Genomic DNA, 18,624 nt, shown 5'->3' on the forward strand with positions numbered 1-18,624 from the left:
GGATTGCACGGTTCATGTAATGTTTTGTGAATGTTTTTTTGTGACCGTAAAATTGATACAGTTATTTCCAAAGAGCGTAAAGGCTGGAGATGTTAGAGTTCTAGGCCAAAATAAATGAGATATAAACAGCAATGTTGACGTTAAAGGTAAGGATAAAATGTGGTTCTTGAGTTAAGAAGTGAAACTATGTGTTCATGTTAATGGGGAAGAGGCATAAATATGCCAAACTAGAGTGAAAATAAATGCAGTGTGTCGGGGAAACAACATAATGACATTTTTGACAATGGAATGGAATGGCACGAAGATAAATGGAAGTGTGGCAGCAGTGTGTTGCGTCTGACGAAAACAGGAAAATCCCGTTGCGCCATTCCTTCGTGTTTACAGCAATGACGGTATTAATTATATTGTTCAAACGGAAGTATTACACATGTTTGGACTGATTAATAATTATTAATTAATCAAGTAAATGAGATAAAATTCTGCATCACCATCAAGGCATCATCAGTAGGCAGTTTCAGTCAAATTGAATGCAGGTGATTTTTTCTCTGACAAGATGTGGTCTGTTAAGGTGTATTCTTAGAAGTAAAAATCAATTTAAAATTTTGAAATCGGATGTTTGGTTGCAGAGATATACCGTTTTTAATGAGCGTGGATCGTGAAAAAAACGTACCCGTGTTCAAGTTCAATTCTTATGTTTTTCTTCATATCAGCCACGGCCAAGTTTAATGCACAGCCTATGGCAATAGAGGGCGCACACTAGGCGAGCGCCCTCTATCTGTTACAAACTGCTTTGAGGCGCTAGTATGATTTTTTATGAACGGCAAAAAGTGATATTTTGTGAATCAAACTGAGGAGCGGCATCGTGGGGGAAATTGTTAACTATAAAAATTAAATATGTGTTAAGTTTTGCAGGTGTTTGTGTAAATATTCTTTATTAATTATGTCAACAAATAGCATTATTAAATTAACCAGAATGGAATAAAATTAAAGAGTTTATGAATGGTGTTTCCTTTAATTTAAGATCAGTTGATCCTTTGATTTAAAATTGTAGCATTAACACAGTAAAAATTTAGAACAATCTTTAAAAAACTTGAGGATGAAGGCATTGGTATACATCGATTATTTTTGTTATATTTACAAAGACAATTTCTAAAAACCAATGGCTATAATTATACAATCAATTTTTTTTGTTCAACTTTCGTTTCAATTAGTAAAGGCCTTTAAAAGTATATAACAATACGAGTTTCTTTTGACTCAAGATGAGAAGTCTGTTATTATCAATTCAGAACGTAGAAATTATCAAAGAAACAAGATCGGGCAGCTTTCCAGCTTTCTATTATTAGAGCCCCGGCCTATCAAACTTATTGTAACACACGCCCTCTTGTGGTGGCACATCACGGAAACACGAAGATGTACGAGTACGACGTACATTTACAATCGTGCGTATTTAGGACAACTTTGCAAGAAATGGTCTAACAAAACCTTTCTGCGGGAGAAGAAAACATCATCAAATTACACCAAATTTTCACAAGTTAAACGCCTTCGTTGCCTCCTTGAAGTATCAGGCCTGTGAGTTTTTTTTAATGACTTATTAATTTGTGAACCAATGAGTTGTATTAAATCAAGTGACGTCAAAGTTTGGATTAGAGGATTGTTTGTATCCTTTGAGTCCAAGCAGGCCTGTGATCTTTTGGAATTTTATCCTCAATTCAAGCCATGTGGACAAAATAAAAATAATGACCATAGCCATACCTTTTTTAACGACTTTATAGACTTATTGTAAATAATTAAAAATTTTAAATATACGGCCAGAAATATTGGAATTGAAGGCCTTCGAGCTACAGTTTTTGGGTAAACTTTTTAAAGCCCAGGCATATGTCCCTGGCTTTTGTTTTGTTTAATTTTGGATTTTGAATGTTTTTTTTATGCCAAATAAATAATATTAGTTTCAAGAATAACAATAATAATAATAATAATGGTAATAACAATAATAATAATAACTAGGCCTGGGCGAATTATTCGAATATCCGGTTAATGGCGAATAGGTTTTCCTATCCGTAATCGCGAATGCCTTTTTTTTCTTAACCGGATATCCGCATAGGGCGCGAATACCTATTTACAAACCGGATAATTCTGTAATTACAACCGAGTAACCGGATATTCTTTAATATCCGAATATCCCCGGACGTCGGGCGACAACTGATATGAATGTTTTGTCTGAATCCTTATGAAACTTCTATTAAGACAGCATAAAACAGCATAAATTAAGTATTTAACTATGCTCACCTCCGTGAAGAGTTAAAACAATGACATTTCTGACATAATTTGTTCAAAGATTACAAAAGTTTTCCTTCACGTAGAGTCAATCACGATCAAAAGAAAAAGCAAATCGCCATCTTTAAATTAGATCCGGTCATTTTTGAATGAACCGAGTGACACTGTTTAAAACTAATATCAATCCGCCCATAAAATCAAATTCACAAACGAACAGTGCCCTCTAGCGGCAAAAAAAAATAAAATAAAATTTTTTAAATTGTTTTATTTATTTTTTAAATAGCGCCCTCTAGCGGCGAAAAAACTATTCGAATATCCGGTTATTTTCGGATAGTTGGCCAGCGGTATCCGAATAACAAAATTTCACTATTCGCCCAGCATTAATAATAACCCAACCTTCTTGCTTATTTCTATTTGCTCCCAGATCAGTTGATGTCATATCACCATAGTTTTCCCAAGAGGCTGAATATAATGGGTTGTGCAATTGAACTTGCCGTGTTCTTTCCACTATTGCTAGCGGTGGTAGCTGCTACATCAAGTCAACTGTCAGGTGAGTTGCAAGTTGTGGAAGTGTCGTGGCCAAACTGTTAAGAGCATCTAATTCAAACTCTTGTGTTTCTGATCAGCAGAGTGTGGGTTCGAATCCCCCAGTCCTGACGTCAAGTCGACAATCGGGTGAATTGCAAATCTCTTTTATTTTAACCCTTTGGTGCACAGATTAATTTTTAAAAACGTAAAAAAGAACATGTGCAAATGTGTTTTTCTCAAAATTAGTCAATAGCACCCCCTGTTGAACATCACACCAAACGAAAGCTCAACAATGGCTCTTAACAATGTATCGGGGAGGTAGTTTTATAAAAGTACAATTTGACATGTTTTTGGTGGTCGCTAGTGACCGCCTTGTGCACCATAGGGTTAAGGGAAGGAAGTGCATCTTTGAAGCACCAAGGCCATTTTCAGGCCTGATATTTCACGGAGGCAAAGGAGGCGATTGCCTACATGCCCCCTGGTCATTGCCTTGTTGCCCTTGAAATGCTCAAGTAGAAACTGATACTTCATGGAGGCAAAGGAGGCGATTGGCTATATGCCCCCTAGTCATTGCCTTGTTGCCCTTGAAATACTAAGTAGAAACTTACAAGTTCCACATAGAGTGCTCTTTACCAAAGAGAAAATGCCTTGGTGCCCTTGCCCTTTCAAAAATGAAGCATTCATGCCTGGTATTATAGGGGATCGCTTCCGGCCCCGTTGATCTTTTCAAAATGGAAAATGAACAATCTAAAATTTCAAGTTGATTGTGAACTGGTCTGCATTGGTTGCATTTGGCAACCAATAAATGTTTATAAATGTTTAAACTGGACACAAAATGTACTGACGTTCACCAAACCCTTCCTAACTTATCATTAATCTATAAGTTCAATAATCATAGACTTTAGGAAGCATTGAACCATCCTAAATTAGGACGAGTTACTCTTCCTACAGTATATTAAGAGGCATTTGTAGAGCGCCACTACGTCAAGAACACAGCGCATTAGATAGGGTATAGATAATGTTTGATATACTTCTTGAATGTTCAAAGAGAGTCAGATTCCCTGATTGAGGTGGTGAGTATATTCCAGGTGTGTGGAGCAAAATGAGAGAATGTGCGGCTTGAAGCAGACTTAAGAAGCTTGATTGAGTTTGGTTCCATTAGGCGAGTAGTGTCGGATGCTGAGCGTAGATTTGAGCGGCCAGGCCGATGGAGAGACAGGCAAGAGGATAAATAGCAAGGATGTTGAGGCATTATTATTATTATTAGCATTCTTTATTTGGCCAATAAACAATTACAAATACAAGCAGACAGTATGTCAAATAGATAATTATAAGTACATGTACAAAAGTAAATACAAAGCAAGAAAAACAATAAGGGCACAGGAAATTATAAAACAACCCTAATGTGATGGCCAGGATCAACAAAAGTATAATTAAACACTGTAGCTCGAAAGCCTGTTAATCCAGTCACATAGGGAAGCAAACACACTATATTAAATACTCTCTTTGGAAAATAATAATAATTTGAAATAAATATTAATATAAATAATCTGTTTACACAAAGCACAAATTAAAATAACAAAACCAAAAACAGAAATTGTTCTGTATAAACCATACAATATGATGATAATGGAGCAGTCAACTCATACATGTCCATTCTCTATGATGTACAGACTAAGCTTGGGCGATATCGATTTATTTTATTCACGATATATCCCTGACAATATATCGCGATATTCGATTTAATCGCGATTAATGAAATTTGACATCATCAGTCTTAAAACTCCAAGTGAAAGTTGTAGAAGAGACAGTCCTAGCATAAGAGAGGTGTTCTAATGACCTATTCTTCTGGTTTTACTCCAAACCTTTGGGGTGAAAGATGTATCAGCTAGCAAATACATCGCGATATTTAATCGATATATCGATATATCGCGATATATCGCGATATATCGATATTTCGATTAAAACCAAATCCATCCGATATCGAAATCGTGTCCAAATTAATACCGCGATATTCGATAATATCGTGATATCGCCCAAGCTTAGTACAGACTAGAGTGCAATGTACTATGTACCTTCACTATGGTTGAATAGAAGTCAGTAGAGCATGTCACATCCTGTTTCCCTCAGACCATAGAGGAAGGACGCTCAGACTTTGAACACAATGTCATTGTGGAGTAACTCTGTCTTTACAAATCCCATTATGAAGTACTTTTTGTATCCATTTTTTATTTTTGTTATGGTCTGTTCTTGACACCCATCATCAGCAACAAGGGTGGTTTTTCATTATTCTCTCGCAACTTCTTTTAAAATAGGATTTTCCTCATGTACAAGCTAGCGTATCTAGCCAATAATGCATGATTTGTGTGTTGATATTAATTTCCCTATTCTCCCTTAAAAATTGTAACTAATTTTTTGTACAGGCCTACATTGTACTCAACGTAGAATACTTATCAGAAATTAAATGTAGGCTCACAGTTTATGTTGATATGGATCGATCAAACAGATTTGAAGATTAAAGATTGAACTGACAACGTCTTCAGTTTGTTTTCTAGTTCTACATGTACTAGTAGCCCTTTTGTGTATTGAACATAATAATAATAATAACAAGTTCTTATATAGCGCATTTCACAATAAACTGTATCAATGCGCTTTACATTAGTCCCCTGGTCATTGGGCCAATAAACATCCCTTTAATCTTTCTCAGCTCCCATTAGGGAGTATACAGCCCCGAGCTGCCGTGGCGCTCCGAAAGCTTTTCATTCACAATATCAACCTCTACCCTCGAAGGTACCCATTTATACCCCTGGGTGAAGAGAAGCAATTATAGTAAAGTATCTTGCTCAAGGACACAAGTGTCACGACCGGGATTCGAACCCACACTCCGGTGAAAACGCACCAGAACTTAAATTCGATGCTCTTAACCACTCGGCCATGACACTCTACATACATGGTGGTTCTCTGTTGATATTAAATTTTTGTTAATTTTTTGTGTGAAATTATAAAGCAAATGCATTACAAAATATAAATAAATCTTTTGAAGGATAAATCTGTGAAGGCCCAATGGCCAAATACAGGCTTGATAAATCACGGAGGCAACATTAAACGCCTCATATTTTTAAAACTTCTTATTGCGCATTTATCACAGGCCTGATACTTCACGGAGGCAACGAAGGCGATTGCCTCCATGTCCCCTGGCCTTGGTGCTAAGCTTGGGCGATATCGATTTATTTTATTCACGATATATCGCCGACAATATATCGCGATATTCGATATAATCGCGATTAATTAAATTTGACATCATCAGTCTTCAAACTCCCAGTGAAAGTTGTAGAAGAGACAGTCATAGCATAAGAGAGGTGTTCTAATGACCTACTCTTCTGGTTTTACTCCCAACCTATGGGGTGCAAGATGTCTCAGCTAATAAATAATAATAAATAATAATAATAACAAGACTTGTAATGCGCACATATCCACCCTGCTGGGTGTTCAAGGCGCAGGAAATACATCGCGAGCAAATACATCGCGATATTTAATCGATATCGCGATATATTGCGATTATCGCGATTATCGCGATATATCGCGATATATCTATATTTTGATTAAAACCAAATCCATCCGATATCGAAATCGTTTCCAAATTAATATCGCGATATTCGATAATATCGTAATATCGCCCAAGCTTACTTGGTGCCCTTGAAATGCCACGCAGCAATTTAAAAATGGGGTGCCCTGTACCAAGGAGAAAATGCCTCGGTGCCCTTGTCCTTTCAAAAACGAAGCATACAAGCCTGGTTTTTGTGAAGTAAATTCATAATCACACACGCGCTCGCAGAACACAGTAAATTATAGTGAGTGTGGGCCTCCCCCTCATTCCCCCACTCACTCACTCGGTCGTCCACCCTTTTTTTCATGAAGACTCTACTTTTTTTTGGAAAATGAGTTCATCATGACTGAATCGACCATGGATTCATTCATTAATGACCGTTCTAACCTGAGTACTAGGAGCTGTTCAGTGAAATAACATTTCTGCTTAACGGTTTATGATTGACTCCAAACCGGATGTCCGCTACCAGCACATCTTGATTATATTGAGACTTGATAGTACTCGGGTTTTGTACCTGGCATTGAGCCGACTGACTACCCTTATAATAATAATAACAATAATAATAATAATAATAATAGTTGTAATAATATTGAATCTTTTATAGCGCACGTTTCCACCAAACAAGGTACTCAAGGCGCTGAGTATTTATACTAACTTTCAGAAAGATAGGTTATTGCAGTGATGAATTCTGAGACTTAATTATGTAGCACCTTATAAGGTTCTACATGGTGCTCGGCGCATACAGCAGCCGTAGCCAGGAACACCGGGGCAAACCCCATCTTTTGTGGATAAGTGCTGGGTTCTTTTACATGCGTTACACAACACATGGGACCAACGGCTTAACGTTCCATCCGAAGGGGTGGGCAGACAGGGAGGTTTAGATTGCGAGCACCAGTTAAGAGCACCGAATTCAAACTCTGGTGTTTCTGATCAGCAGAGTGTGGGTTTGAATCCCCAGTCCTGACACTTGTGTCCTTAAGCCAGACACTTAAAGGATCTATGTAACTTTTGTAGGACAAAAAACACAATGTCCACAGATTTACACTAAACTTACACAGTTTGAAGACAATGATAATAGAAAGCTTCCCTGAAAATATTATGTGCTGAGGTGCTGTAGTTTTGGGGAAATGAGTAAAACAATGTCATGAAAATAATTTTCGTCTCATGAGACGAAAATTATTTTAATATTTTACAAACGTATTTTCATGGCATTGTTTCACTCATTTCTCAAAAACTACAGCACCTCAGTAAGTAATATTTGAAGGGAAGCTTTCCACTATCATTATCTTCAAACCCTGTAAGTTTGATGTAAATCTATGGACATTTTGAAAAAGTATCCAAATCCTTTAACCATTGCTTCGTCCTTCGGATGGGACGTACAGTGTGTAAAGCCGTTGGTCCCATGTGTTGTGTTAACGCATGTAAAAGAACCCAGTGCACTTATCGTAAAGAGAAGGGGTTCCCCCCGGTGTTCCTTGTAAACCATTACATGCTGCTAAGGACTAGGCCTTACTCAAACTTCGTCCCACTCCTTGCAGTAATAATACCTGGCGCTTTGTATCCTTTGGCAAAAGGCGCGTTATAAATACGGTTATTATTATTATAACACCTCTTGCAAGTATTCTGCCTGCTCATTGGTTTAGAGCGCGTCACATGACATGTCTTAGTTTTGCTAGACGATGGCCGTGTGATAGTGCGTCGGTTTGCCATGCGCTAGTCCGAAGACTAGCACACGGCGCCGTGCGCTAGTCCGACAGACTAGCACATGGCGTGCAGTACCCAGACGTCCGTTGCGTGTACGAGGATGATAAATTAATAGTGTGTAACCATTTCGGATTGCACGACACTACATGCAACACAGTAAGTAAAAGTGTTTGCAATCTGTATTCGCGTCGTCCGTGGATTGTAGCATTCAGGTCTGTAACTTAATAATAATAGTAAAGTATTTAGAAATATTTGGGGTGTTATAAAACAAATATTGACTGCTTTTACTCGTGCAATGGTTAAAAACTATGACTCCCTCGGTGATCCCCGGAGCGTTCTATTTTCCCTCGGCTTTGCCTCAGGAAAATAGAACGCTCCTCGGGAGTCATAGTTTTAACCATAGCACTCGAAGCAGTCAATATTTGTATATTATTACTACTACTATAATACAAGCATGGAATTTGGCGCTTACACAGTCAGAGTTTGTCATGAGAAAAATTTTTGCTGGACTGTATGCTTCATTTTTGAAAGAATAAGAAGTTTAAAAGCAAACTACGATTAATAATTTTGGGGGGCTAATCATCCTTACTCGCAGCTAAGAGCGGAATTGCAAAGGACGCGGCTACAACGTGTTCGAGAAGCTGATATTCAAGGGCGCCTTTGGCTGCCAGCCACATCAACCCATTATGACCACGGAGCACAGCCAGCCAGAGACAGAAAATGTTTGCTTAGTTGGAATGGGCTGATCAAGGATTTGTCATTAACTTTTATGGTGGTTGTTTTTTAGGCAGAAATACAACATACTGGTATGTTGGCGTAGTAGTTTTTGTAACACAGCCTTCTTCGTTCAGAATGACTAATCTGTTACAAAATATTTAACTTGTTTTTATTAAAACTTGTTGTAGTACTAACATGCCAGCTTCCCCGCCCCCGGTTTATATTTGATAAGTTTTTAAAAATACATATTGGACTTGAATAAGAAGATACGTGCTGGTAGTGGCAGAGCTCAAATTTGGCGTAAAATTACAAAATTCTAAAATCTTTACTGGACCAGAATTTCCTGTCACAAACAGTGTGAACAAAAATCAGAATTTTTTATGAATAAGGAAATAAAAGGGTAGTGACGAGTTCTTAATGGGCCGTTTAAAACCGGCAGGGCCTTTGCCATGTGATACACACAGCGCGGCCAACTCACTGACAGCGCCCGCATTGCCCATAACAAGAAACGTCTTGCACCAAGACTAGCGAATCGTATCCGAAAAAACAACCGGTTATAAACGGAGCCCTAGCTGGTCATAACCGTTTAAACACCCCCACATGACGCGTTCGGCCTCGATTTTGGCGGCCGCACTGATTTTTTTGTGTTATTTGTTATTTAAAAAATTGCTATTTCAATTGTACCCTTCATTTTTATTGAGCAATTTCATCATCTTTCTTACATTCTCTACAAAAAATGCTATCACAACGCATAATGAGAAACTTGTTACTTTGAAACGTTTTGTCCTTCACGTTTGCATGCCACAGTTCTATGCACCAGGGCGTGATGCCACACACACATAATAACATTGGAGCAAAAGCAAGAATAACTCTTTGGAAAGAATAAAATTGTATCAAAATAGACACAGAAACACACACATAATTTGAGGACATACAGAACATACTCATAAAACCATAAAACCATCTTCAAATACGATATGGTGGCCATCTTAAACATGGTGGCCATCTTGAAAAAAATAACAAAAAATTCGAAAATAACAAATAACAAGGACCTCCCTCACCAACTTTTTCAAAAAGTCCGGACGAGCAACATGTTATTTATTTTACTTTGCCTAAAGGGAATGTATTATTCTTGGTATACAAATGAAATAAAACTTTTCGTAAGAAGCCAACATTGTACGTAGTACAACCGCTTTCGATCTAGTTGTTATTGTTATGAATGTTATATTCTTGTTTTATTTCTGCAGTTCGTCTTGCCGGCAGTCCCCCCAACGTCACAGGTATTAATGAGGGACGTATTGAAGTATTAGATAATGGAGAATGGAAAGATGTATGCCACAGGAACTGGGATCAGAGGGATACAGGAGTGGTCTGTAGGCAACTAGGTAGGTATGGTTAATAGTTTGGGTGATGGGTGCTGGGATAAATGGGTACTGGGTGCTGGGTGGGTTTAGAATGGAAGGTTGTATGCCACAGGAACTGGGATCAGATAGATACAGGAGTAGCAACTAGGTAGGTATGGTTAATAGTTTGGGTGATGGGTGCTGGGATAAATGGGTACTGGGTGCTGGGTGGGTTTAAAATGGAAGGATGTATGCCACAGGAACTGGGATCAGAGGGATACAGGAGTAGCAACTAGGTAGGTATGGTTAATAGTTTGGGTGATGGGTGCTGGGATAAATGGGTACTGGGTGTTGGGTGGGTTTAGAATGGAAGGATGTATGCCACAGGAACTGGGATCAGAGGGATACAGGAGTAGCAACTAGGTAGGTATGGTTAATAGTTTGGGTGATGGGTGCTGGGATAAATGGGTTCTGGGTGTTGGGTGGGTTTAGAACGGAAGGATGTATGCCACATAGATTGGGATCACTGGGATTAGTGGTTTGTAGACAATTAGATGGTTAATAGTTTGGGTACTGGGTGCTTGGGAAAGTGGGTGCTAGGTGGGTTTAGAATGGAAGGATGTCATGCCAGTAGAAGTTTTGTTGACTTGCCAAATATGAAATTAAGAATAAAGAAATCATCACAATCACTATAAAACAGAGGGTTTGTGTGTTTTTGATGTTTTCAATAGTTTTGTCAAACAAATTTAACTTCTAGATGACATTTTCTGTAACCTTTTTTAAACAACTAAGCACAGTGTAGCCCAAGTAAATATTTGAAGAATTGTTCTTGCTTTGCCAACATGAGTAAAAACCTTCTTTAAACATCTTTTCAAACCTGTACATTTTGAAAAAAATATCGGCTGAAAAGGTTGTTTTTTATGAAAAAAAAAAAAAAGGGGGTCGGGGGGTGTTTTGAACGGTCGGGTAGGGACGATCAACAATTATTTTTATGTGGCCTTATGACTGAACGATGGGCAGTGTTCTGATTCACCAGTCAATGTTTCCAATATCTTTATACTACAGGACTCCCTGGTGCAGCGTTTGCGATGGTAGAAGCTTACTACGGTAGCGGAACTAACAACAAATCAATACAGAAGTTTGACTGTAATGGAGGTATGTGTTGCTGTTTGTTTTCCCCTTGTAGCAGTTGATCGAGTTCCTTGTCAGGAAGATCATCCTATAAAAAAATTTAAAAAAATAAAAAAGACATCGAAATTGCACTTCAGGCAGTATGAAGGCCTACTCGCGTGAAGAAAACGTCCCCTGTACAAATACTATTCCTAGAGTATCACTGGCAAGGTATTCACAGCGTTCCCCTTAAAGGCAGTTGACACTATTGGTAATTGTCAAAGACTAGCCTTCACACTTGGTGTATCCCAACGTATGCATAAAATAACAACCCAGTGAAAATTTGAGCTCAATTAGTCATCGAAGTTGCGAGACAATAATGAAAGAAAAACACCCATGTCACGCGAAGTAGTGTGCTTTCTGATGCTTGATTTCGGGACCTCAAATTCTAAACTTGAGGTCTCGAAATCAAATTTGTTGAAAATTACTTCTTTCTCAAAAACTATGTCACTTCAGAGGGAGCTGTTTCTCACAATGTTTTATACCATCAACCTCTCACCAAGTAAGGTTTTATGCTAATAGTTATTTTGAGTAATTACCAATAGTGTCCACTGCCTTTAACAGTGTTCCGCTTGCCAAATGGCAATTAAACAGCCGAGGACCAGTCAAAATTCTATCCAACTTGTCCGGCTGGCTAGTGGATTGCTTGCCATGACTGCTCTACACGTAAACCGTTAACCACTGATTGTTCAAATCACATAGTCCCTTTTTGACTGGGAATTCCAAAGTAGGAACCAGTGAACAAGCTGGCAGAAACAAGGAAAATGATAACAACTGGGGTCGATTTCACAAGGCGCTAAGATTGATCTACATATTTACTTGAAATCGACACTGGATCGCAAGGCCCAACGCTGCGTTTTTAGCATCGGGCCAGTATGACTGGACAAGTCCAGCAGCCGATTTCATGAAACGCTAGGATTGAGTTAGGAATGAGTAACTCGTCCTAACTTAATATGGGTCCAATACGTCCTAACGTCCATGAACACGGAACTTAACTCGTCCTAAGTCCTAAGATTAACCCTAAGTTAGGAATAGCTTGGTGAAATTGATGGAAACAGTCTTGTGGGATTTAATAGTAACACCTCACTTCATCTTTACATGTATTTAAAAGAAATGCGAAAGCTTTCCTTAATTATAACTAGGCCTGGGCGAATTATTCAAATATCCGGTTAATGGCAAATAGGTTTTCCTATCCGTAACCGCGAATGCCTTTTTTTTTTAACCGGATATCCGCATAGGGCGCGAATACCTATTTACAAACCAAATAATTCTGTAATTACAACCGAGTAACCGGATATTCTTTAATATCTGGATATCCGCGAAAGTCGGGCGACAACTGATATGAATGTTTTGTCTGAATCCTTATGAAACTTCTATTAAGACAGCATAAAACAGTATAAATTAAGTATTAAACTATGCTCACCTCCGTGAAGAATTAAAACAATGACATTTCTGACGTAAATTGTTCAAAGATAACAAAAGTTTTCCTTCACGTAGAGTCAATCACGATCAAAAGAAAAAGTAAATCGCCATCTTTAAATTAGATCCGGTCATTTTTATGAATGAACCGAGTGACACTGTCTAAAACTAATATCAATCGATCTAATTCACAAACGAACAGCGCCCTCTAGCGGCAAAATATTTTAAATTTTTAAATTTTCTTTTTTTTAAATAGCGCCCTCTAGCGGCGAAAAAACTATTCGAATATCCGGTTAATTTTGGATAGTTGGCCAGCGGTATCCGAATAACAAAATTTCACTATTCGCCCAGCACTAATTATAACCATTGTTGTACTTGTTTCTTTTCTCATAGATGAAGCCACTCTACAAGAATGCAAATTTAAGGTAGCTGATAAAACTTGTAGAGAGGGAGAAACGGCTGGAGCGAGCTGCTTCCGTAAGTCATCTTAAGATTATTAATATTTTTTAGTTATTTTAAAACCTTATCACCAATCCTGTATGCTTCGATTTTGAAAGAGCAAGGGCACCAAGGCATTTTGTTTTTGGTAAATCGGGGGCATCGAGGCAATATGTGCGTAGTAGTATGCATCTCAACATGTCCAAAAACAATCGGTTATAAACAGCTCCAGCTGGTCTTTATCAACTGTTTAGACATTGTCACCCGGGCCCAATTTCATGGCTCTGCTTACCGCCGTATTTTGCACTTACGTGCAAGCGCCGAATTTCTGTGCTAGCCTTGTAAGCCTAGAATGCCTAGTATAAACTGTTGCCCAGGTTGTATACTCCCAAGGGAGCTGAGAAACATTAAAAAGGGATGTTATTGGCCCTATGACCAGGGCACTAATGTAAAGCGCTTAGAGAATTAAGTGTTAGTTATTAGGCGCTATATAAAACGAAAGTTATTATTATTATTATTATTATTATAGTAACGGGGAGTACGCATGCACCGAAGCAAAAATTTGCCGCTGAAATACCCATGAAATACGCTTGCCGTAAGCACAGAATTCCCTGCTTCCGTAAGCGCCAATTCTGTGCTTACGGTATAAAGCAAAGCCATGAAATTGGGCCCTGGCGCACTGTCCACCAATCGAAATAGCGAACTGTCTGAGATATTTATGAATAGAGGTTATTTAAACTAACCTAGTTCATAGGTACCAGTGTCCTGTCGGTCTTCGGCCCGAGTGTGAGTTAACGTGACTTCCAATCTTTTTTTTCTTCTTTCTTGCCGTTAGAGTACCAGGTTATGTAGGGGTCAAGACCTTTGGTGTTATGGAATCGTTAGATTGTTTTAATCCATATAATAAAGGTTTTCAATAAAACTAATCAAGCCATTGTCATAGGTTCTGTCGGTCCTCGGCCCGAGTGTGAGTTAACTTGACTTCCAATCTTGTTTTTCTTCTTTCTTGCCGTTAGAGTACCAGGTTATCTAGGGGTCAAGACCTTTGGTGTTATGGAATCGTTAGATTGTTTTAATCCATATAATAAAGGTTTTCAATAAAACTAATCAGGCCATTGTCATAGGTTCTGTCGGTCCTCGGCCCGAGTGGGAGTTAACTTGACTTCCAATCTTTTTTTTCCGTTCTTGCCGTTACAGTGCCAGGTTATCTAGGGTGCTACCTTGATAGGACAGTAGGGAGTGTCCTCACTGATGCATCATTGACTAGCGATGACATGACCATTCGCAAATGTCTTCAATTCTGCTACGATAAAGGCATGAGGTGAGTTGAATGAAGCGGTCTTGTATGTCGGACATCGGGGCCCGATTTTCGTGGTTCTGGTTACCGCCTAAGTCTGGGCTTACTATCACCATTCTCTGCTTACTGTGCAAGCGCTGAATATCTTGGCTAGCTGTGTAAGCGAAAACTGTTTGTTTGTTTGTTTGTTTGTTTTATTTCCATTTGTACAACAAAAAAATACAACAATGATGATTTCAAGTATATAAATACTGTTATAAATTTAAATTAAGTACAAATGGGGGTTGCAGCCAGAGGAGGTAAGACCCTCCTGTAGTGGAGCACCCGAACTGCTATAAAAAATAAAAAATGAAATGCTGCACTGGTTTCACAAATGACAAGTGTAATATGAAAGTAAATTATAGTAACCCTTAAATAAAATAAAGCACATCTTTGAAGAACATATGTAAAGCAAAATAAAGATATTAGGCCTAAAAGATATGAACTTGTACACATATTTAAATATAAATATTTATTTTTCTTTCAATGTCCTGCTCTAATGACATGTGTGACAACTCAAATTAGTACATAGAAAATCTTTATGCTTAATTAAATAAAAGTTTTTCAGTTGTTTAATCAAGCGCTTTTTCGGAACATTAATAAAACATTCCCTAAGTTCATTAGGAAAAGAATTATAAATTTGTGGAAGGGTAAAGCGATAATTGGATGAAGCAACGTCAACTCTACAAATACAAAAGGCGTGAAGTAGACTGTCTTGTCTTGTGGAGAAAGCATGAAAATCTCGATTCAATGAAAAGAAAATGGGATTACTTAGATTTTCTGGAAGTGAATTATTCCGATAATCAAAATAATGAGTAGCTATTTGCACATTATAAATATCTTCCAATTTGAGAATATTGTGTTTATAACAGAGAGGTGTAGTGTGTGCATTATACTTGACATAACATGCATTGCGAATACATTTCTTTTGTAAAGTAATAAGCCTTCTATAAAATGAGGGGTAAACTTTAATCAAGCCACCCCATGCCAAGATACCATAATTTAAATGAGAGTTAACCAATGTATTATAAATTGCCGAACTATCTCTCAGCCTCAAATTATTTTTAGTCCTATTGATAATATAGTTAGCTTTAGAAATTTTATTACAGACCCTGTTAACTTGATCCTTCCAGAGCATATTTTTATCGGTTTCAAGTCCAAGAAACACAATGGAAGGGACTTTTCTAAGAACGACATTTTCTAAACTAAGAGAAACATCAGGTAAAAAGCGTTCTTTTTGTTTCAAGGAGTAACAAATATAAAATGTCTTATCCGGATGAACTTTTAATTTATTTGCTCTATACCAGTCTTGCAGAGTCAAAAGTTCAGAATTAACAGTGCCAGCTAAGATCTTTAAATCCTGCCCAGAGGCGATCAAAGTAGTATCGTCGGCATAAAGGATAGGTTTAAGCAAGGTACAACACATAGGCATGTCGTTAACATACAACAAAAATAACAATGGCCCCAGATTTGACCCTTGCGGTACGCCACAATTGATTTCTTGACAGCTGGATTTAGCTCCATCAAAAACTACATACTGTTTACAGTCTGTTAAATAACTAGCAAACCAATCATGTGCCAAACCTCGAATACCATAGTACTTCAATTTACTCAATAAAATAGGATGATTGACAGTGTCAAAAGCTTTCTTAATGTCTAAAAAGACACTTAAAGAAATTTCCGAGGGATCTTTATTAACAGAGTCAGAGAGATTGTTATAAAAATCTAACATAGCATGCACAGTTGATCTACCAGAACGAAATCCATACTGATTGGGAGTAAGAATTTTTTTGGAATCAAGAAAATTATAAATTCTGCAATGCATTAACTATTCTAAGATCTTGGAAAAGGTATTTAATAACGAAATAGGACGTTGCCTAGTAACCTTGGCCCAATTTCATAGAGCTGCTTAAGCACTAAATTTTGCTTTAAGAGCAAAATCATCCTTCAGAGGGAGCTGTTTCTCACAATGTTTTACACCATCAACCTCTCCCCATTACTCGTCACCAAGTAATTTTTATGCTAACAATTATTTTGAGTAATTACCAATCGTGTCCAGTTCCTAAATAAAAGCATCAAATGTGTCCACTCTTTTTGTCTCAGATACGCCGGGTTAAGGGAAAACACCGGCTGCTACTGCGGGAGAAATGGAACGGATTACTCTTCCTGGGGTAAAGTAAGCGACACCAACTGTATGTTGCACTGCGGTGGCAACCAGGCTGAAGTTTGTGGTGGCAAGACAACATGGTTCTGGACATCCTCTATTTACGACAGTGAGTACAGTGTAGTTGATGTTATTCATAGAGCTGACGATTTTACCAGAGAAGTTTTGTGGTTTTCCTTTTACTTCTTGAACTAAACATGGGCAGGTTTTATACAGAGCTGAGATTGATTTTAACTGCAAATCAATCGAGTTGCTAAGTTAAGTGTGATGTCACAATACAAATTACTATATAACGCATCTCTTGCTTGTTCTGTATTCTGGTTGGCTGAAACACGGTCACGTGGGATTAACTAATATAGTCTAGTGATCGTGCGCGCGTGCTTTGCGGGAACTAGTGTAGTACCCGAGCGGGCACTAGTCTTTGAAAATAGTGCCCGGTTACAGCGCCCTCTCTTGACTTGAACCGTGAACAGCAACTACAAAACTTCCTTTCTTTTCCAGATTTCCGTTCTTATTTGACAATTAAGACCGAGCTGTGTTATAAAACACATACTGACTGGCATAATTCGGTAACTAGTGTATGTCTATTCCCCCTCGGGCCTATGAGTGACCAGAAGAGGGGCCTATTTCTTCCCTCTTCTGGTCACTCAAAGTCCCTCAGGGGAATAGACGTACACTAGTTACCTCATTGCCAGTCAATATGTGTATAATGGTAATTGACAATTTGTCTTGCGATGGATTTATTGCTTTTTGGAATTGGCCCCAGGTCCACTATTTTGTGCAACTGAATGGTTGACCAGGGCTGTATGCTTCGTTTTTGAAAGGGGAAGGGCACCAAGGCATTTTCTTCTTGGTAAAGGGCACCCTATGATGAAATTGCAAATTTGTACTGGAGCATTTCAAGGGCACCAAGGCAATGACCAGGGGACACGGAGGCAATCGCCTTCGTTGCCTCCGTGAAGTATCTGGCCTGGTTGACTCTACCAAATGAAGGACCGTGATAGTTGACAAAGTAAAACCGCATACTTTTGAGAAGTGTTTGTGTGAACCATTATTTCCTACTTTGAAAAATATCTTCTGAACCATATTATATCATGACAATAAGACACTTGTTGTGGTCCAAATCACCTAATCAAAAGGCACTGTTCACCATTTGCGAAGGGCAAAGGTCACCATGGTCCAGTGATTAGACTGCAGGACTTGCAGTTACAAGGTTGTGGGTTCAAATCCTACACGCTAAACACTGATTAAAAAAAAATAAAATGAGAATAATAATAAATAATTAAATAAACAATGTTAAATATTTCGCATGAAAATGATCAGGACTACCTTAAGAATTAAATTAATTTCAAATCAATGCATTTCAATATTTGATTAATCATGCTAAAAAGAACATAAAAATAATTTTCCTGGTGTGACAAGTATTTATAAAAATTTATAAAAAATACGTAAAACCTTGTACATCTCATTCAGTTCATTTTTTTCTCCCCCCGGCTTTCCTCAGTTGATCTTGCCCGCTGTGCCAAACCTAAAGATCCGTCTTATGGGTTTGTGAAGGATCGAGGAGCTCTGTGGTACGGTATCGAGACGACGTTTGGATGCTTAGATGGTTACAGGCTGGACAGGGAAGAAACGCTGACGTGTGTCTTGGGAAAGGAAAACAGCGAGTTGGTTCTGGAGGGTGAACACCCAACATGCTTGGGTAAGTGTCAATAATAATAATAGATCGTTTTTATATAGTGCTTTTCACGCCCAAGGGGTGTCTCAAAGAGCTTCCGACATTACGCCTGGTTACTGGGCCTTTAATCATTCCTTAAACCATCTCAGCTCCCTGGGGAATATACAGCCTGTGCGCAATATATGCACTATTCGGCTAAACCAATCACAAGAACCATCTCTGCCCTCACAGGTACCCATTTACCCC

The 18,624-nt window shown here is 38.3% G+C and overlaps 1 protein-coding gene across 2 annotated transcripts in view; it reads left to right on the forward strand.

Annotated features, from left to right (window-relative positions):
- LOC139942823 (scavenger receptor cysteine-rich type 1 protein M130-like) overlaps window positions 1-18,624 on the forward strand; it is a 29,651-nt gene continuing 11,027 nt past the window's right edge. Inside the window, exons 1-8 of one of the 2 annotated variants that reach the window (XM_071939603.1) lie at window positions 1-146; window positions 2,699-2,824; window positions 10,078-10,215; window positions 11,239-11,328; window positions 13,156-13,239; window positions 14,398-14,521; window positions 16,640-16,809; window positions 18,205-18,402. In XM_071939603.1, coding sequence (XP_071795704.1) covers window positions 2,707-2,824; window positions 10,078-10,215; window positions 11,239-11,328; window positions 13,156-13,239; window positions 14,398-14,521; window positions 16,640-16,809; window positions 18,205-18,402 — 922 coding nt within the window. In that variant the 5' untranslated portion in view covers window positions 1-146; window positions 2,699-2,706. The remainder of the gene's footprint in view (window positions 147-2,698; window positions 2,825-10,077; window positions 10,216-11,238; window positions 11,329-13,155; window positions 13,240-14,397; window positions 14,522-16,639; window positions 16,810-18,204; window positions 18,403-18,624) is intronic. The other variant, XM_071939602.1, reaches the window with a different exon arrangement.

Source organism: Asterias amurensis, chromosome 10 (genome assembly GCF_032118995.1).
Source record: "Asterias amurensis chromosome 10, ASM3211899v1".
Taxonomy (NCBI): Eukaryota; Metazoa; Echinodermata; class Asteroidea; order Forcipulatida; family Asteriidae; genus Asterias; species Asterias amurensis.